Source organism: Chelonia mydas, chromosome 5 (genome assembly GCF_015237465.2).
Source record: "Chelonia mydas isolate rCheMyd1 chromosome 5, rCheMyd1.pri.v2, whole genome shotgun sequence".
NCBI classification, from domain to species: Eukaryota; Metazoa; Chordata; order Testudines; family Cheloniidae; genus Chelonia; species Chelonia mydas.
The window spans coordinates 5,473,738-5,495,265 of NC_051245.2; the positions used below are offsets into that span (position 1 = coordinate 5,473,738).

General features: G+C 50.0%; 1 protein-coding gene across 4 annotated transcripts in view; it reads left to right on the plus strand.

Moving 5' to 3' along the window:
* Positions 1 to 21,297, plus strand: part of NOL6 (nucleolar protein 6) — a 73,661-nt gene extending 52,364 nt beyond the window's left edge. For all 4 annotated transcript variants that reach the window (XM_037902437.2, XM_043546991.1, XM_043546992.1 and 1 more), the window contains exons 24-26: positions 9,340 to 9,540; positions 19,243 to 19,344; positions 20,790 to 21,297. In XM_037902437.2, coding sequence (XP_037758365.1) covers positions 9,340 to 9,540; positions 19,243 to 19,344; positions 20,790 to 20,942 — 456 coding nt within the window. In that variant the 3' untranslated portion in view covers positions 20,943 to 21,297. The remainder of the gene's footprint in view (positions 1 to 9,339; positions 9,541 to 19,242; positions 19,345 to 20,789) is intronic.
* Positions 21,298 to 21,528: the final 231 nt, after the last annotated feature.

Genomic DNA, 21,528 nt, shown 5'->3' on the forward strand with positions numbered 1-21,528 from the left:
CCATTTCTCTCAGTTTGGGCAATGAAAATAGACTAGTTTGTTTCACCTTTGTGTCTAATAAGTTTCTAGTCAACTTTCCTTTTGGGGTCTCGTTCAGTGCTCTTATGTTTGGGTTGGAAACACTGCAAGAGGAAGGTTTTTTTTTTTTTTTTTTTTAAATACCCTCTTTGTTAAGAACATAAGAACGGCCCTACTGGGTCAGAACAAGGGTCCATCTAGCCCAGTATCCCGTCTTCTGACGGTGGCCAGTGCCAGGTGCCCCAGAGGGGACGAACAGAACAGGTCATCATCATGTGATCCATCCCCTGTCACTCATTAGTTGTTAAACTAAAAAAAAACAAAAACAAAAAAAAACATTTCTGTTGGTCTTTGGTGTTGTGAAAACTCATTTTAATAAGGACTCTTTGGGGCCAGTTGGAATTGGCAGTTTCCTTAAGAACATAAGAATGGCCCTACTGGGTCAGACCAAAGATCCATCCAGCCCAGTATCCTGTCTGCTGACAGCGGCCAATGGTGCCCCAGAGGGAGCGAACCTAACAGGCAATGATCAAGTGATATATAAGTAATATATAGTCTTATTTAGTCAATCTTTATCCAGCTGCCAATTCAGTTTTCTTTTCACTATAGTAGTGGCATGGAAATTCTTTCTGATGCTGGGAATAAGTATATCCGTGGTGCAAAGGCTTGAGCAAAATGACCCCCATTAAGCAATGTTTGTGGCTCAGCAAAGCACCAAGTGACGTGGGGACATCTGGAAGGTGCCGTAAAGAAGCTGCAAATAAACATGTTGGCAAGATGTTACTAGCTAACAAAAAACTATTGATCCCAGATTAAATTCTTGCTCTGCTGGTCAAAAGAGGGAAAGTAAAAGCACCCGGATTGACAACAGGAAAAGAATAGCAAAGATTAATACAATGATAAAGGATAAATGCAGATTAACGATGTTTGAATGGCTGAATGAGAAATGCAATGAAACTGAACAATTGGATGAAGATAAAGTAAGATGCATTAGAAGATACGGGTCTTTAATTACAAAAGAAAGGTGATCAGTATGATCCTTAAGGACATAAATGGACAATGTTTGACAGACCCTAAAGATAAGAATGAGAGATAGTCAGAATATATCAAGGAATTATATAGTGGCGATGGGCCTGAAAAAACCAAGTGCACCAGTAATGGATAAAGAAATCATAGAAGCAGTAAAAAGACTTCAGAATGGAAAAACACTAGGATGTGATGGAATATTGGCTGAATTATTAAAAACCATAGGCAATGAAGGCTTGAAAGCCCTGCCAGAGGTTATGAAAGATGTGTTTGAGATGGGAAAAACTGCCAGAAGATTTTACCACCTCATTGTTTATCCACATCCCCCAAAAGAACAATGCTATGGACTGTAAAGACTACAGAATAATCAGCATGGTATCATAGGCCTCTAAGATACTCCTGTGAGTTGTTCAAGACTGAATACAAGGAAAGAGTGATAAGTCAGTGAACAACAATACAGCTTCAGATGTGGAAAGGACACGATAAACACCACTATGAACTTGAAACACATATTAGAAAGATCAGCTGAAATGGGGAAACCAGTCTACTTGTGTTCCATTGAGTTCCAAAAAGCATTTGACAGAATCTGCCACTACAAAAAGCTCGGTATATTAAGATCTGTAGGGATTGATGGAAATGAATGCTGAGTAATAAAACAATGATGCTGGAGTCAGAAGAGGTTTGTAATGGGAGATGGAAATGGAAATCTAATGGAGATTCAGAGGAGTGAGAGAAGGTTGTATAATGTCCCCAACTTTATTCAACATTTATAGTGAGTGTTTTATGAAATTAATTGAGAAACAGAAAAGGGTATTAAGATGAATGGAAAATGGGTTAATAACGTTTGCCATGGAGATTGACACAGTGCTGTTGGCTGATTCAGAATGTCTGATGAAGTTCGTGGAGATGATAAATGAATGTAGCAGGGGAGTATAGTCTAGAGCAGGGGTTCTCAATCTTTTTTCTTTCTGAGGCCCTCTCCAACATGCTATTAAAAACTCCATGGCCCACCTGTGTCCCAGTAACTGGTTTTCTGCATGTAAAAGCCAGAACCGGTGTTAGGGGGTAGCAAGCAGGACAATTGCCTGGGCCTCATGCCACAGTGGCCCCCACAGAGCTATATTGCTCAGGCTTTGGCTTCAGCCTTGGGTGGCGGAGCTCAGGGCCCGGGCGTCAGCCCCATGCAGCAGGGCTTCGGCTTTCTGCCCTGGGCCCCAGCGAGTCTAATGCTGGCCTTGCTTGGCAGCCCCCGCGAAACCTGCTCACGGCTCCCCAGCGGGGCCTTGGACCCCTGGTTGAGAACCACTGGTCTAGAGTTGAGTGGAACAACATAAGAATGGCCATACAGGGTCAGACCAAAGGTGCATCTAGCCCAGTATCCTGTCTTCCAACAATGGCCAATGCCAGGTGCCCCAGAGGGAATGAACAGACCAGGGAATCATCAAGTGATCCATCCCCTGTTGCCCATTCCCAGCTTCTGGCAAATAGAGGCTAGGGACACCATCCCTGCCCATGCTGGCTAATATCCATTGATGGACCTATCCTCCATGAACTGATCTAGTTCTTTTTTGAACCCTGTTAGTCTTGGCCTTCACAACATCTTCTGGCAAGGAGTTCCACAGCTTGACTGTGCATTGTGTGAAGTAATACTTCCTTTGTTTTGTTTTAAACCTGCTGCCTATTAATTTCATTGGGTGACCCCTAGTTCTTGTGTTATGAGAAGGAGTAAATAACATTTCATTATTTATTTTCTCCCACGAGTAATGATTTTATAGACCTCAATTATATCCCTCCTTAGTCATCTTTTTTCAAAGCTGAAAAGTCCCAGTCTTATTAATCTCTCCTCATATGGCAGACACTACATACCGCTAATCATTTTTGTTGCCCTTTTGTGAACCTTTTCCAATTCCAATGTATCTTTTTTGAGATGGGGCGACCACATCTGCACGCAGTATTCAAGATGTGGGTGTATCATGGATTTATATAGAGGCAATATGATATTTTCTGTCTTATTATCTCTCCCTTTCCTAATGATTCCCAACATGCTGTTAGCTTTTTTGACTGCCGCTGCACATTGAGTGGATGTTTTCAGAGAACCATCTACAATGACTCCAAGATCTCTTTCTTGAGTGGTAACAGCTAATTTAGACCCCATCATTTTATATCTGTAGTTGGAATTATGTTTTTGAATGTGCATTACTTTGGATTTATTAACATTGAATTTCATCTGCCATTTTGTTGCCCAGTCACCCAGTTTTGAGAGATCCTTTTGTAGGTCTTTGCAGTCTGCCTGGGAGTTAACTATCTTGAGTAGTTTTGTGTCATCTGCAAATTTTGCCACCTCACTGTTTGTTTACCCCTTTTCTAGATCATTTATGAATATGTTGAATAGGACTGGGCCCAGTACGGACCCCTGGGGGACACCACTATTTACCTCTCTCCATTCTGAAATCTAACCATTTATTCCTACCCTTTGTATCCTATTTTTTAACCAGTTACCAGTCTGTGAGAGGACCTTCCCTCTTATTCCATGACTGCTTACTTTGCTTAATAGCCTTTGGTGAGGGACCTTGTAGAAGACTTTCTGAAAATCTAAATACACCTTATCTACTGGATCCCTCTTGTCTACATGCTTATTGACCCCCTCAAAGAATTCTAGACAAGACATAAACTACGGTGTTATGCAAGGATCCTGGGAAAACATACAATATTCCAGTGAATGACACAGCTGTACAGCAAGTGAGAAACTATTACTACTTAGGAACCATTATTACAGAAGATGGAAGATTGGATACTGAAGTTAGCACAAGCATAACAAGAGCACAAGAGACATCCTGGAAGAATAAACAACTGAGAAGAGACAAAAATCTGAAGACTAAAGTCTGACTCTTAGAAACTTACTTTTGGTCTGTGTTAAATTATGACTGTGAAACATGGACATTCAAACAATCAAGAATCAAGAAGATACAATCCTTTGATGTATGGCGTTATAGAAGAATTCTGAAAATATCCTGGATAGATGGCACAATCAATAAAAAAGTATTGGAGGTGATTGGAAATCAGCAAACTCTAGTTAGAGATCTTATGGAAAAGGAGATTTGATTTGAAGGGTACATTTTTAAGAGGTTTTAGTGGGTGATGTATATTTATGGGCACTGGAAGGAAAGTTTAATGCAGAAGAACATGAGGCAGAAAAAGAGAAGATTGTGGATGGATGATGCAGTATCCTGGGTGATCAAAAGAGCTACTTATCCACAAAGAGATTAGCACAATGGGCTACTCTGGTTGCAAACTTCCAGTAACAGAGAAGCCAAGCAACAGGAGCAGGGCAGCCGTACCAAAAGGCAGAGCCAGAGTGCGGCTAATCCCTCTCATCAGACTAACGGCTTGTCTGCCCACCAGCGTTGAACCTGTTTCAACTAAAGGTGTGATGTTGTACGATGTTAAACGTGCAACTTTTTGCGTAGAGTGGCCTAAATTAGATTCCTTTACTTTGGACGCTGGCTGGAAGGGGTCTGGCAGTACCTGAAAATTAGCTCTATGTGGTTGATCTGAGACTCAGACCAAAACTTCAGCAGCATGTTGGAGGATACAGCAGAGAGGTAAGGGAAGCTGTGGCTAGTGAAAGGAGCTGGTGGGACTGGGTTCCCTGTGGCTGGGCGTTAACATCACAATGCCCCAACCAGGGGGCTTGGCATTCGTGGGTTCCCTAATTGGCAGTTTCAGCAGGGTAGTTGAGGATCTCATGGGCTATGAAAATGGAACTCTCCTCTCTGTCTTAGAGGTGGTCCCTCCAGACCTGAGTCACCTTAGCAGGGCAGCGCGGGAGACGCTTGCTTTTATACCGTCGGAGCTGTAACGTTCTCTGGGGAGATCAGAGGACACGGTTTCCAGGGCCGTGGAGAAAAAACGCCTTGTAAAATGCAGCTGCGAGCTGTGCCCTCCTCAGCTGAACCAGAAGGGATGGAATGCGGAGCAGGGAGTGGCTGCCATCACCAGGCCACGCTGCACCCTGACCGTTCTCATGTTTTTGAGACCCTGGGGGCTGCAGTTCAGACAGGTCGTGGGGCTGAGCACCACGTTCTCTGTCCATGCCTCAGAACTCTGCCTTGGGCTGCGCAGGGCAGCGGGACCCCTGGGCCCTGTTTCTCTAGACAGGACTGCCCGCCAGGCTCTTACCTTCCTTCTCCCTAAGGGCAGAGCAGGCCAAATGGAGCAAGCCGAAGGCCCGGAGGCCCTCCATCTGCAAAGGGACCTTGGCAGATGCTCTGCGGCAGCTTCTCCCAGGGGAAGAGGCTCAGTCTGAATAACTCTTTCGCCTGGCCCTGCAGACTAGGCTACGGTGCTGCTAAGAATTACAGGCTGTCCAATTGTTACCCTCCACAAAGCCTGGCTGCTGACCAGCCTCTAAGCCCCACACGTATTTTTAGCCCAAACCTTCCTGGGTGGCGTTCCCTCAACCCACGCGTTTCTGTGCTGATGATGGGCCTGTGGTTGGCGACGTCATTTATTCCACAGATGAGCTGCTTTTTCCATTTTAATGCAGCGGCGGCCAAATCCCCACATCTCCTCTCTGTCCAAATATTTATCTGTCCGGCATCGCTCCACTCTGTTAATAATAAACTCGTCCCCTCGTCCGCCTGTGCATGGTCGAAGACTCAGCTGTCCTCTGAGGGACCGGCTGCAGCACTGGGGTGGTGGAAGGCCGGAGATGGAATCCTCACGTCCCCTGGCGCAGTGGCTCGGGGGTTCTGCGGGAGGGGGCTGTCTCATTGTGTTACAGAGCCCTAGAGATGCCGTTCAGCTCCCTGTGCCCTCTGCAGGGAGCCTGTTGATGCTGGGAGTCCGCACCACTCTACATCCTCTTTGTCTCCCTAGCCAATGTCACCCTTGACCTCCATGATCTTTAGGTGCCTCCTTACTGCACCCCTGAAGGTCCCTGACATTGGGAGAGGGACAATCAGTTTTCTGTCTCCTGGGCCTTATCCTCGTCTCACACACGAAGGAAGCCCCGTGGGTCCACCAGCCTCCCAGCCAGGATGGGAGAGGATATGCTTGGTCTCTAAGAAGGCCGCTGTCAGATCTTCTGGCCAGGGCTGCCGGAGGGTCTGGGACTCCCATCCTCCTCTCCTCTGAGCTAGTGGTATTGCTGATCAGCATTGCTCCCAGCTTCAGTGGGCCGGGGAGTGAGAAGCAGAGCCCAGTTGGCCCCTCCCCACCACCTGGCCAGAACATACTGGCTAGGTCTCTCAGCAGGCCAGGGAGCCCAGATATGTGTGGAAAGCAGCCGCCCTCTCTCCTGCACCAATCATCCAATGTGACCAGATTGCGACCGGCTCTTCTCAAACTGTGTGTGGGTGAGAGAGTTCAGACTGCACGACAGCAGCTGGGCAGTGCATTTTATTCCCTTCCTCATGGCTGGCTTCAAGTGGCCTTGCCTCAGAGAGAAAATCCCAGGCTGATGAGAGGAGGGAGGCAGCATTGAGCATGGTTCCAGGAATCCTGTTTTTTGATTGTTTCCTGTTCCCTCTGATTGAACTTGGCACAAACTTCTCGTTCCCTTTTCATAGAGGAAGCTGAAGCACGCAACCCACCAGAAATCAATGCATTTAGGATGCTTCGTTTTCTTCCATGGCCTGCTGATGAATAATCTAACATCCTTTCCGTTCCCCCTCCCTTTAATCTGTCATGACTCTCACAGACATGCCCTGAGCAAGTAATGCAGAAGTGTTCTACACCAAGAGAGACCCCGACTTAACTTCACATGCTGTTTGTGACACTGGATTTAAATCCTTTCATCAGCGTATCCACGTGTTGCTTGACTTTGCTGGAGGGTTTTCCTGTCCCCTGCTGCACCCATTAGTGAGGGCTGCTCTGTTTCCACCGTAGTGTGAATCTGATTCATGGGGAAAGTTCGTTTGCAGTGACATGCACGTAGTTACTCTACTGCATGCCACTGACCCGGGTGGTGTAACCACAATATGTTGCTCTTAGGATCTTTCATTCTGAGGCTGTCAAAATGCTTTATGGGGTAGATGCAATTAACCTGACTTCCCAGATGGGGAAGCCAAGGCAAGGAGAGAATAAGGGTGTGTCTACACAACAACTAGACACCCACTGCTGGCCCATGCCAACTTGGGCTCATGGGGCTGTTTCATTGCAGTGTAGACTTCAGGGCTCGGGCTGGAGCCTGGGCTCTAGGACCCCACAAGGTGGGAAGGTCCCAGAGTTCGGCTTGTCTACACAGCAGTGAAACAGCCTCGCAGCCTGGACCCCCTGAGCCCGAGTGGGCTGGCACGGCCAGCCGCGGGTTTTTCTTTGCTGTGTAGACGTGCCCTCGGTGACTTGTCCATGGTCTCGTAGCAAGTCAGTGGCTCCTTCCTACTTCAGTCACTAGATCACGCTCCCAGGCCTCTACTCTTAACTAGGGATGTAAAATGTTAACTGATAAGCCTCAGTCTTATCAGTAATGTATTCAGTTAACATTTAAACTCCGCTATGGTCCCAGGACTCCTGGCAGCTGGGACCTGGGGCGTGCTGGGGGCTGGCAGGGGAGCCCCACGTAGAACATGGGGATGCTGCAGCAACCCCCCTGCTCTCCTACTTCCCCGCCTCTGTTGTGAACTCCTTAGCAGTTAAACGTTGAACTGATACAACAGGGGTCAGCAACCCAAGCTTTGGCACGCTTGCCAGTTTTTAATGGCACGCTGCTGTCTGCTGGACCTGGGCAGACAGCAGCGTGCCACTAAAAATCCTGCCCAGCCCGGCCCGCTCCTTTCCGCCCACCGCGCTGTCCTTGCAGGGCAGGCAAGCTTCCCCCTCCCCCCGCCTCTTCCCCCAGCGTGCTGGGTTCCTGCCCCTCCTCCTCTCCCTCCCTGCGGCTACTAGCGGGAGAGATAAAAGCGGAGCCGCAGCGCGCTCTCTGCTCCGGGGACCTTGGGGAAGGGGGGTGGAATCGGGGCATATCCCCTCCAGCCCCCTGCCGTGAGCCACTCTGGGCAGGGGGCTGGGAGCACCCCCGCGACCGCAGCCCACACCCCCAGCCCTCTGCCCTGAACCCTCCTCACACACACCCAGCCCTCTGCCCTCACCCCTGCACCCCCCCCCCCACCCCAGCCCTGACTCCGGCACCCCTCACACATACCCAGCCCCCTGCCCTGACTCCTGCACCCTCCTCACACACCCCCAGCCCCCACACACCCCATGCTCTGCCTCTTGCACCCCCCACATCCCCACTCCCACCCTGAGCACCAAATGGGATCTCCTGCATCCCCCCTCCCCCCGCACATTCCCACCTGCACCCCTTGCACCAAATGGGAGCTGCCCAGGTAAGCGCTCCACACCCAAATCTCCTGCCCCAACCCTGAGCCCCCTCCCTCATTCTAGCTCCTGGCCAGACCCTGCACCCCCACCCCCAGCCTGCTCCTTCACCCCCAGCCCTGTTCTCAGCCCACTCCCACCCTCATCTCAGTGCAGAGAGAGGAAGAGAATGGCTAGAACCAGGGAGAAGGCAGGCACCTACTCTATGTGGACAGGGCCGGGACTCAGGGCCGGCAGCCGGGACCCTGGCTGGCAGGAGCCGGCGGACGGAACCCCAGACCGGCAGCGGGTTGAGTGGCAGTGGGCTGAGCCGCTCAGCCCGCTGCCGGCCTGGGGTCCCGGCGGCCGGCCCCGCTCAGCCCGCTGCCGGCCTGGGGTCCCGGCGGCCGGCCCCGCTCAGCCCGCTGCCGGCCTGGGGTCCCGGCGGCCGGCCCCGCTCAGCCCGCTGCTGGCCTAAGTGAACGGAACCGCGGGCCGGCGGTGTAAGATCAGCATTTTAATTTAATTTTAAATGAAGCTTCTTAAACATTTTAAAAACCTTGTTTACATACGACAATAGTTTAGTTATATAATATATAGACTTAGAGAGAGAGAGAGACCTTCTAAAAAACGTTAAAATGTATGACTGGCACATGAAACCTTAAATTAAAGTGAATAAACGAAGACTCGGCACACCACTTCTGAAAGTTTGCCGACCCCTGCGATACAATTTTTATAGTTTAAACAGTATCTTTTTAAAACGCTATTTGCATCTCTAACTCTAACCACTTGGGTTGATTAAAAAACCCTTTCAGCAGAGGCACTGAAACAGATGCTGGCCCGGAATGGGACGTTGAAGAATTAATGATGCCAGGAACTTGGTGGGGGATGGTTCCCTCCTCCGGGATACCTGGGTATAAGATCCAAGGCTCCTACACTGTATCCTGCATATTGCAAGCAGTGTTACCTCTGTCTTCTTCTCCTCCCCTTCTGCAGATGGTCTTCCGCCCACCTCTGGATTTCTATGACATCCTTATCCACCTGAATGCCAAGCAGATCCCCAGGCACCTGGAGGGCGTGGACCGACCGGCGAAGTCATTCAGCCGGGGAATGCTGAAGAGTGATGCTCCGGTCAAGACCCTCGTTTTCCCAGTGGTGGGTTATGATCCAGTGCAGTGCTATCTCCAGGAGCTGAGGGTAAGTGTGGCGGTGAGCCCTAGGGGTGCGTGTGGGTGTCTTGTGTGCAGATTGCTTTCACTGCAGGAAATGGATACTGGAACCTCTCCATCTTCTGCACATAGTGATTGCATCCCTGGTCCACGGGAGTGGGGATGTCAGCTGGTGAAAGAATCGCCATAGCAGATAGTACCTGGAGCCCTGCGTAGGGACCTCACAATCCCAGTGCAAATGATGGCCCTAACAGTGTCTTCCTGGTTCAGTTAATTTAATGTTTCTGGCCCCCTAACCTGGCCGTGCTGGAGCAGTGGGATCACTGCAGAGAGCTCTCTTCGGGTGCCTGATAGAAAAGAGGAGTACAGGGTGCGGGGCGATGAGTGGCTCACAGGACTGATCATGGGAGATGGCTGTGTCCACATCTAGGTGATGCTGCATATGATGGCTGTTGGGTAGCCTGTGTGACATGAGTCTGGATGCTGCAGGTGTCCACAACATGGAAACCACTACAGCTGGCACTAATTGGCCCCGTGGTCGTCTCAGCAGGGAAGCTAAGCATTGAATCGGCCGTGGGAACTGACGTCCTCATTCGCTCATGGAGGGTGGTCTCTCCAGGGTTGGAATCAGGCATGTTAGTGAGGGGAAGCCTGCTCTGTGGATAAACAGAGGATATCCGTGCAGCACGTTTCACCAGTGCATGCTGGCAAAGCCCTTATCACCCCACCTGTGTCAGTCACCCAATGGGCACGTGGCAGCAGCTTTAGCAGCATTCAATCTGGGCAGCAGATGCTTTGCAGGCATGCAGCCCTGTCTTGTCAGGTGCTGTGCGAGGAGCACTCTGGTTTGGGAAGGGCCTGTGAATGGCTTCCAGCTTTGCATGGAAGATCATGGTGCAGAATGCGATTAGCAGGAGACTGGTGTCACACCTGGCAATGGAGACTGGCCCAGAGGCACAGTAATGTTCATAGATCCATCCCTAGTACAAGACACGGTGATCCCAGCTGAGGGTGGTTTTCCTCCTCAAAGACCAGATGGATGGGAAGATGGACCCCCTTCTTAAGGAAGAACTTTGAAACCTCTTCTGCGTATCCAGGGGGTAGGCTCTTTGGGGAAATCCCTCTCCTGGTGTCTGGAAGTCAAGAGAGTCATAGGGCCCCAAGATTTCGGAGTTGTCACCGCAGTTCTCTCCAGGCGATGTCAGTCTCAGAGAAAGGGGAGCTCATCCAAAGAACAGATTCATACAACGGCATGGGTGGAGAAGGAGCTTTGACATAGCATTAACTGGCTTGAGCTCAGAGCAGTTAGCTATCCCTACTAGCACTAGGCGCAGAGTTGAGCAACAGAGATGTTCTAACGATGTCCGAGCACGCTAAAGTAGCTTTTGTCAGCAAACAAGGAGGCACCAGGTCCACAGCCACGTTACGAGAAACCAGCCTGTTATGTTCATGGGCAGAAAAGAACCCTCTGTCCCTTTCTGAGCTCTCAGCATAAGAGGATAGTTAAACACCGAGCAGACAGGAGAGAGCCAGAGAAGTGGAGTCTTCACCCAGAGATCTTGGACTCAATACTCAGAGCCCTCGGTCACCCATTTGCTTCCCAATTTAATGCAGAGATTCCCACTTTCTGCCCCCAGGTGAAGGGTTCACTGACCCGTAGCCATGCATGCACGCTTTCTGTGGCTGGAAGGGCTGCTGCTGTCTGCCTTTCCACGATTTGCAGTGCTCCCCAACGCAGTTCAGAGGATACAAAGCAGAGGGCAGAGGTAATTCTGGTAGCCCTGCTTTGGATGTGGAGAGCCTGGGCTTCAAATTTGGTGCAGCAGGCAGAATATCCTTTGTTTCTCCTACGCTGATGGAATCTTCTATGATGAGGACTGATCCTCCACCCCGACCCAGGGAAGTTGAATCTAGTTTCTTTGTATTTGTGAGGTTCCAGCTAAAACAAAAAAGGATATTCAGAGCCCCTAAGAGGCATGCTCTTAGCATCCAGAAAAAGCTCAACAAATAAGGCATAAGAAGGATTTGGTCCAGATCTGAGACCCAGTGTAAAGCATTGCAGATAGATCCTATCAAGGCTAAGGTGAAACATGTTTTGGAATTCCTGAACGAAGGTCTCACATTGGTCTTTAAACCTCAAACATTAACATTTCAAGTGACTGCAACCTCAGTATCTTCCAGACAACAGGAAAACACAGGATCATGTCCCCCCAAGATCTTTTAGAGCAGTATCTCATGTCAACCCTACCCCAATTTGCAGGATTCCCCCTTGGTACCTAAACTTAGTGCTAAGTGGCTTACTAAGAACCCTTTGAACCTCTGTGATAAATGTCCTTATTTCCTTAAAAGTGGTTTTCCTCGTAGCTCTCACATAGCACTCACTTCTGCAAGAAGAGTTTCAGAACTGGGAGTCTCATCAGTAGAACCACAGCTCTGCACCTTCCATCAGGACAAAGTTTTAAGAAGCAATGCAGCTTTCATGTCCAAGGTAAATTCAGTATTCCAGAGGACTGAAGAGAGTCCTTCCCATCTTTCTGTCCACATCCTACTGAAAATCTTTGGCATACCCTGGATGTTAGGAGAGAGTTGAAGATCTACATCAAAGATACAAAAGAGTTCAGAAAATCACTGACTCCTTTTGTTTTATTCCATCCATTGATGTTCGGGTGGATAAAATGGTGCAAAACAGAAGTTTACAAGGCCAGAAACTCAGAGCTCCCCCAGTGGCCACCTCCTGGACTGAAAGATCTTGTGGACTCTCTCTTCATAGCGTGCATAAGTTTACAGAGTATTACAAGCTTCTCAAAGGCAGCATTTGAGCAAAGGATTCTGCACGCTGTGGTTCCACAGATTAAGAGTCTATTTACTCAACTGCGTAGAGTTTCGTTATATCATACCCTCCCTGACTGCAGACTGCTCCTGGACAGCCCACCGTAAGGGGTCTGTGGATCTTCTGTGTGCAGAAGAAAAAGAAAAACCTTCCTTCTGGTGGGCAGGTCCACAGACCCCGTACAGTGAGTCTTCTCATGTTACGGTTTGCCGAGCGTCAGAACCAGAACTCTCAGGGCAGGGTGGGAGTGGCCAGCCCTTTGAAGATCCTGGTAGGTTTGAGATGCTTCCATGCACTGAATTCTCTAAGGATTAACTAACAGTAATTGAACATAGTGAAATTCAGAAATTTTCATATGAACATTTCCTACTGCAAAGCAACTTTTATTTCTGCCTTAAAGCAAGGGTGGGCAAATCTACATGCTGATACGTTGTGAGAGGAGGAAAAAAATAGACTTCTGGGGATGAAGAAGGTTTTTTGTCCTGGATATGATGGAATCTGTGGACCCTTCCCTCTAGAAGAAAGGAAATGTTTCTATTCTGAATAAAGGCCCCTCTGACGGGTGAATCTGGCAAGTGGCTTTAGGAAATTCTCTGTCACATTGCAAAACAAGTCGGTGAGTCGTACTAGACGGGTAGATGTCGGTGTGTGCATGTACACATACTCGCCCATATTTTGGAACAATTTTTCTCCCACATTCTCTCTGAGGTTAACCTCGGCTAAGAGGATGTTATTAGTCACTTGTTGTGCTCTTCATTCTCCACCGTTTGCAACACCCTTCTCGAAATTGCAGAACACTGTCTCCCTACAAATTCTGTGGAGCAATCTTCCAAAGAAAGGAGTGAAAATTCAGTCACGTGCGACATTCGCAAGACAAGACAGTGCACCAGTAAACAATACTAGACGGAACAGTTCTTCCTTTGTCAGGGAGATGGCCCAGTGGGGCTTTTCCACCTCTATCTTGTGCGATTCGCTGACTCCTTTGGCAACCTTTTATTTAATGCAGCCCAAAGAACGTGGCTGCTTTCCTTCTGCGGTTGGCACGCGCAGAACAGTATGTCGGCAGGCCCACGCAAATCTCTGGGAACCCACCCATTGGTTTTTAGTGTGTTGCACAAAAATGGTAGCTTTTCTGTTTGTCCTTTTTTTTTTCAAATTTCTTGGTGACTTTCAATCTCTATGGGCAAATTCCAATCCTGGTGTAATTTTCCCTCTATAATGCCATTGGATACCGAAACAATCCCCTGGCTGGCTGCCCAGACGGTGTCACTGGCTCTTCTCACTGACCCTGGGAAAACAAGTTCCTGATATGCTCCTGAGCCTCAGAGTGCCAGTCAAGAGAGTGATTATCCCGGCAGGGAGGCCTGCAGAGTGCAAATGGCAAGTGCTTTTAGGTAGGATCTCAAGCAAATAGCTACAGTTTAATTTTAATTAGGATTTAGAGGCAGGTTGTTAACGAGAGCATTTAGCGTGTTCAAAGCCCTGAACAAACCTTTAATTAGTATATGTATTATTTGTGCTGTAGTAGTGTGGATGTGCTGGGCTCTTTCCAAAGACCAAGTGAGAGACAGACCCTTATCCAGCGAGCTCCCGGTCTGAAGGCAGGCATGATGCAATCAATGAGCGAGAACAGCAGCCGGGAAGCAAGAGGAGGAGGGGGGGGGAATGAGGATTAGAAAAACAAGGTCACACAGTTTTAAATCATCCTTCATGCACTACGTACCCCTTCTCCAGAAAATCCGCCCCCTCCACAGTCCGGCCTCCCTTCCCCATTCTTGAGATCAGAGGCTCCCAGGTCATGGAAGACCAACATTTTTGGTTCCCTGAAATCATTTAACTGAGAGCTTTTCATGGACTTGTAAAGCCAAACTGCAGGGGAAACTTTTTTTTTAATTACCCCCTTCCCCCCTCAGTGTTTGCAACCTCAGAATTACAACGCTTGGCTAGAGCATGAGAGGCAGTCAGGGAAGCTGACCCCCTTTGCGTTCACACTCCATGTTTAGTGAGACACAAGTACTCTACAAACAGCACAGAGGCTGCAAATAATAAATTAGACCTTTTAGGCCTGTAATTTTTCAAGTAGCTGAACAAGGCGGCTTTCTGACTCTCCACCCAAATGTTTTCTGATTTCAGGTGGTGGTAGTAACGCAGGTTCAGAGATCTGCCCTTCAATAAGGTTTTTGACCAGACACTGTCCCTTTTAATGTCTGTGCTGGCCTTTGTTACCCAGGGGAAAGGTGCTATGTATGTACACAGCAATAACTTTACTGGGAAATAATCCGTCTCAGTGCTGTATCGTGTGAAGGCTAATGGCTGTCGTCCAGCCAGACACGCCTGTGTAGCACCTCCAAGCCCTGCACATCGGCATCGGTGTGTTACTCTGGACAACTCACCCTTTAGAATAACCAGAGCTTTTTCCAGATTGTCAGAGACCTTATTCCCTTTTATGAGGGATGGCTTTCCCTGGCTTGAAACACACACACACAGCACAGTCAACGTGTGCTTAAATGTATTCCCTTAACGGGCTCATCCCCAGTGGTGAGCTGGAGCCGATTCACACTGGTTCGCTGGAACCGGTTGTTAAATTTAGAAGCCCTTAGAAGCCCTTTTAGAACCGGTTGTCTCGCTTCTAAATTTAACAACCAGCCAAAAGTGGCGCCTTAGGCACCGACTCCGTGGGTGCTTCGGGGCTGGAGCACCCACGGGGAAAATTTGGTGGGTGCAGAGCACCCACTGGCAGCTCCCCGCCCCATGCCCGACCCCAGCTCACCTCCGCTCTGCTTCCTCCCCTGAACGTGCCGCTCCGCTCTGCTTCTCCGCCCTCCAACCCCTCGATTTCCCACGAATCAGCTGTTCGCGTGGGAAGCCGGGGCGGGCTGAGAAGCAGGTGGCGGCTTCCTGCTCAGGCCCAGGGAGGCGGAGGTGAGCTGGGGCGAGGGGGCGCGAGGAGGGCCGCCCGTGCCGCAACAGGTAACCTGGGGGAGGCGCGCAGGGGAACTGCTCCTCGCCTCATATCACCTCCACCACCCTGTGCCTGAGTGCGAAGCAACCGCCTGCTTCTCTGCCCTCCCCGGCTTCCCGCGTGAACAGCTGATTCGCGGGAAGCTGGGGGGGGGGGGGGGAGAAGCGGGGCGCAGCGCGTTCAGGGGAGGAGGTGGAGGTGAGGTGAGCTGGGTCTGTGCGCAGGGCGAGAGCTGCCGGTGGGGGCTCCGCACCCACCAAATTTTCCCCGTGGGGGCTCCAGCCCCGGAGCCCCCACGGAGTCGGCGCCTAAGGCGCCATTTTTGATGTGATCAATGGGGGGAGTGGCTGCTCCCCCACAGCTACGCTGCCCCACCCCTAGGAGCCAGAAGGACCTGCCGGATGCTTCCTGGGAGTTGCCCCAGGTAAGCACTGCCAGGACTCCCCACCTCGCCCCCCGGCAGGTGCCTCTGGCTCTTAGGAGTAGGGTGGGCACCCACTACGGTGGCCCACGAGACCCTCCTGCCCGGTTCTGGGGGTAGTCAGGGGACAGGGGAGGGGGGTGGATGGGACAGGGGTCCAGGGGGCATCAAGGAATGTGGGGGGGTTGGATGGGGCAGGAGTCTGGGGGAGAGCGGGGGGGGCCATGACCCCCCTCGTGGGGTGAGGAGGGAACCGGTTGTTAAGATTTTGGCAGCTCATCACTGCTTGTCCCCCTTTGCTGGTGTGAGCCTTTCATCGGAGAGGAATTTGGTATCAACCTACCTCTGAACATTCTAGATTTGCCCACGTGTAGGAACGTGTGGGCGGGTAATTTTGTTTGGGAGGCACTGATTTTAAAACTGGTTTGGCAAGATGTCCCCTGACTAGCCTAGCCTGAATGAACGCCCTGTTGATGGGATGAGCTGGCGGGTATCAGTCCATTTCCATCCCAGCAAGCCAAGCGCGTCACCCTCTGCTTTGAATCCCTCCTTTCGGCACCACTTCGGATTTACAGCCCTGCCTTTCAGGCCTGATGACTCTGCCACTCCTCTTTTATCCTCTCTTGCCTCTTAAGTCGCCCCTGTCCCCACCCACTCAGCTCCAGTGCCAAGGATGCCAACCTGGTTCACCTGCTCCTTCCACACTGATGTGTTCTTTCTTCCGTGCCCGGCCCTGCACAGACAAGATCCTTTCTGAGATGGCTGGCAAGGCTGCTACTCATTAAGAGCCACTTCTACTGTGATGTGTACAAGGATATCAGAGCAGTGGTAGCAGCTGAGTAGAGGGGCACTTAGGAAAGTTTATTGGCAAGCACCCACCTTGCAGAGGACCCCACTATTAGCCGCTTGATGGCTGTCTCAGCAGAGATGTGACTAGGCATGGCGTGGAATTGTTATAATCCTCGAGGGGAGTCTCCTCCTCCTGGGGATGCGGGTTGTGTCATCCTGGCAGGGCAGTGGTGGGAAACTTGTACTGCCGCTGCCCAAGCTCTAACTGTTCTGTGGAGAAGTGGTGGACTTTAGTCTGCAGAGCTAGCAGAGGAAAGTACAACTCAGTCCCTGACTGGAAGCTGAATAACGATGAGTGTAATTAACGACGGGAACCATTTGCCAGCGGTCATGGCGGATTCTCTGTCACTGACCATTTTTAAATCAAGATGGGATGTTTCTGCTGTAGGGATTCGTTCTGGGGCAGTTCTCTGGCCCGTGTTCTATGGGAGGTCAGACGAGATGGACGACAACGGTCCCTTCTGGCCTTGGAATCTGTGAATCTGTTCCTGGCAGCCGCTCCCATGAGTGTGGCCCTAGGAGTTGCTCTAAGTGGGTTCAACAAGGTTCAACAAGGTCAAGTGCAGAGTCCTGCACTTAGGACGGAAGAATCCCATGCACCACTATAGACTAGGGACCCAATGGCTAGGCAACAGTTCTGCAGAAAAGGACCTAGGGGTTACAGTGGACGAGAAGCTGGATATGAGTCACAGTGTGCCCTTGTTGCCAAGAAGGCTAACGGCATATTGGGCTGCATTAGTAGGAGCATTGCCAGCAGATCGGGGGAAGTGATTATTCCCCTCTATTTGGCACTGGTGAGGCCACATCTGGAGTATTGCGTCTAGTTTTGGGCCCCCCACTACAGAAAGGATGTGGACAAATTGGAGAGAGTCCAGTGGAGGGCAACGAAAATGATCAGGGGGCTGGGGCGCATGACTTACAAGGAGAGGCTGAGGGAACTGGGCTTGTTTAGTCTGCAGAAGAGAAGAGTGAGGGGGGATTTGATAGCAGCCTTCAACTACCTTAAGGGGGGTTCCAAAGAGGATGGTGCTCGGCTGTCCTCAGTGGTGGCAAATGACAGAACAAGGAGAAATGGTCTCAGGTTGCAGTAGGGGAGGTCTAGGTTGGATATTCGGAAAAAAGATTTCACTAGGAGAGTGGTGAAGCATTGGAATGGGTTCCTTAGGGAAGTGGTGGAATCTCCATCCTTAGAGGTTTTTAAGGCCTGGCTTGACAAAGCCCTGGCTGGGATGATTGAGCAGGGGGTTGGACTAGATGACCTCCCTGAGGTCTCTTCCAACCCTAATCTTCTATGATTCCTCCCATGGCTATCCCTGTGTCTGAGATCTGATCCCTGTTCCCCAAGTGTCTGGTGGCATGCGTTCAGGTAGACCCACACCTGATGATGTTTACTAATCTCAGTCGTCACCCCCCTCCCCCCCCCACGCCTGCCGCACTGGGAGTTGGGTCGTGTGGGCACAGGGCAATCAAGCTGGGGCTATTATCGTGGTTCGTGAGCGTTCCTTCTGAACCCTTGTTCCAGGCAGCCGCCTGAGCAGGCGGTGGGTCATTCACATTGTTGAAGTATTCATGCCATGAGAGCAAGTCCGTGCAGAGCCCCACGCAGTATGACAGCAGTTCTAGTGGCAAACTTTTAAAAGGAAGCTGAATTGTCTACTTACCGTGACCCCAGGTGCTGTATTGCTGGGAGCGAGTCTTTCCTGGTGATTATTTTGCAATTTCAGTGCAGTACTGGCAGCGCACCTGGAGTATTTGTGTGGGAGCTCGGCTGTGGGGGCAGAGGAACTGCGGGAAGGAGCTTCATTAGTGCCCCGGTCTAGCGATTGACGCGCTATGAGTGGGCTTCCCTACCCCACTTTCAAGGGCGACCTGCTGCAGAAAGAGATGTCTCTCATCCTGAAGGAGTTAGCCTCACTCAAGCGGAAACTTCATAGCAAGGAAGGCCAGTGCATGGCACACAGGCCAATTGCAAACCATATGGTTCTGCAAGACGGCCCTGCCTCCGATCCAGGGGAGCATGGCCCGCTGGGAACCGTACTCACTGTGGGCTGCACCTCTCTCTTAAATGTGCAGTCTCCTCTGTTTATGTCCAGCCTAGCGAGAGGGTCATAGGACTCTAGTTTAGAGGAGATCTTCTGGGATAGGTTGAAGTCTCTTACTGACCTTTCACCAGGCTCTAAGCGCCTGTTATATTGTCCTTACGCTGCAGTGGGATGCAAAAGAGAAACCCTGATCATTGGGGGCTGCTTGCTGGCTGCACTCCTCTTTCCTTCCCTTACGCTGCAGGGAGCTGTTCCATATTGTCGTGGTTTCCCTGGTGTTGCTGCCTCATAGTGACCTTTGTTACGGGCAGAGTTGGTGGCTGGCAGATCCCGCCCCTCCTGCGTGACGAGCTCCAGTGCCTTGGAGTTGGTATCGTTCTGTTGCAGGATGGGTCGGGGGTTTGCCCTGCGGCCAGCCCCTGGAGGGCAGGTCATTTTAATTGACATTGGGATGTGTTGATCCATGGAACAGTTGTAGAATCTGCACTTTCAAGAGGCTTTCGCTGGATCCCGCCTGGCTGTGAGCCAGTGTCCTTGGTGCATCTCCCTCCTGGGGAGAATTACACAGGGTTTGTGACATGTGATTTCTGATGCCTGAAATGACTCCCTTTCGAATCCTCTACCAGGAGGCCTTTGGAGACCTGGCCTTGTTCTTCTATGACTCGCACGGTGGGGAGGTGATCGGAGTTTTGTGGAAACCCTCCAGTTTCGAGCCCCAGCCTTTCAAGGTGAGTTTTTGACCCTCTGCTTTTAGTGTCTTGTTTGTTCCGGTGCTGTGGGAAGTTTGGAGGGGATTGTAGTAACACTAGTGTCACCTAGTCTCACAGAGCAGGTCTCAAAATGCTTTACAAAGGCGGGCAGTATCCTCTCATCTGACACTCAGGGAAACTGAGGCACAGAGCGGTGAAGTGACTTGCCCAAGGCCTTCCAGCCAGTGGCCGAATTGGGAACAGAACCCAGATCTCCTGAGTTCCAGTCCAGTGCTCTATCCACTAGGCAATAATACCCCCCAAGACACACATCTTTTGACCAACACTAACACACACACACCCTCCTTGGCTCTCCTGGAGAGTAGGTGAGTGCTTTCTCCATTGACAGGGGAACTGAGGCAAAGAGCCCCATTTTCAAAGGAAGCTTGTGTTTTTCGTTGCCCAGTTTGACACCCCAGGGTCTGATTTTTCAGAAGTGCCATGTGTCTGTAGCTCCCACTGACCAGTAGATGTCCAGGATGGCAGCACTGGGATCCCAAAGATCCTGCTGAGTTTGTGCCATGCAGTTTAACGTGCAAAGCTATTTGGGAACAAGAGTGTGGCTTGGAGAGTCCCTGGGGGATGGTAAAGGTGGGTCTGATGCACCAGGTGTGGACGTGAGTCATGCTGCTTTATACGAGGAACTCATCAGACTCAAAGAAACTTGTGATTACTGGCCCACAGTAATCGGCTGTTCTGCCGTCCCTTTCGTTCCCTAGGATCAAGTGTAGCTCCTCTCTCTGTGCCTGAGGCACTTGCTGCCCTGCAGTGCTTCTGCTTGGAAATCTAGTCATTCACTGCGATGAAATGAGATGATGCCCTCAAGCCCATGCCTCGCTTTACACATCTGAATAGCTGTTGACTTCAGTGAGATAACTGCATGCCTACAGTAGCTTGCTGGATTGGGTTCTTAACTCCCAGTAACAGATCAAAGCAAAGGCAGCTCAGACACGTTGTCTTTGACCCGTTGACCTTTAAGGCCCCCTCTATGCATCGGTTTCCTGGGTCCATCCCCACCTCCTAATATCATCAATGAGTAATTTTCCAGTGTTCAGTGCGCACATAAAAGGGGTAATTGTGATTTGGAAATTGCATCATTGCTATATTGATGGGCTCCTTGGTTGTGTATGCTCTGAAGAGGGTGCTTTTGCAGCCTTCTGGTTTACACTGTGTATTTTGGAGCGGACTTGACTGTAACAGGAGCTGTTAAAAGTGACTGTAGTGCTAGCAAAAGGGGACAGGATTGGAAGAGAAGTGGTGAGAGCGAACAGCAGCAGCATTTACTTGTCATGTTGCGCTCACTGCAGAAGGGTAGGCGTGGGTAGGGGTTGCATTAGAGATTTAACTTCTGGAGAAGAATACAGCATTGCTGGGCACAAAATGCAGATGTGAGTTAGCCCAACCCATATGCATGTGTCTTACAGGCATCCAACATGAAAGGAAGAATGATGGCATCTCTAAGCTGTGAGGAGCTAGTCACCGTTCCCAATGTGGAAGCCATTCTAGAAGACTTTGAGATCCTGGGAGAAGGTCTGGTCAGATCAGTGGAGGCACGTACAGAGAAATGGACTATTTAAGACCATCAAGAGCTCTCGTTAGGCCTCCTGTACCATATCTGTAACCCTTTCTGTTTATAAATCTGTTCAGGGGAAGAAAACTCATGAGCAATATCTCTAATCCTGTTAATCTGGCACACCTCTCATTCACAGAAACATTGCACCCCTTGAAAAGGGATAATAATTTCTATAGACATAAGACACCCCCTCTTTATGCCTTCACCAAAATCATCTCAAGGTGAGATGAATTGTTCATAAATGTTCCTATTTGTTCCTCATGGTGAATGTTTATATAAAGTGTCCATGTCTCAAATACCTGCTGGGATGTAAAACAGGAAGGGCATTTCCTAGTATAATAAAGAGGTATTTATAATAACTGCTTTTATTTTTGTCACCAATAGCATGTCTCTCATAAGACACACACACACACTCTCACTCTAGTTAGTTAGTTAGTTTGTTAGAGAGCAAGATTATCCAGAGTTAGAACAGTGAAAAAAGAGAAATCAGGGGACATGATAAAAGTATATAAAACACTCAATGGGCTAGAGAAGGTAGATCGGGAGCCTCTGTTCTCCTTGTCTTATAGTGCAAGAACAAAGGGACATTC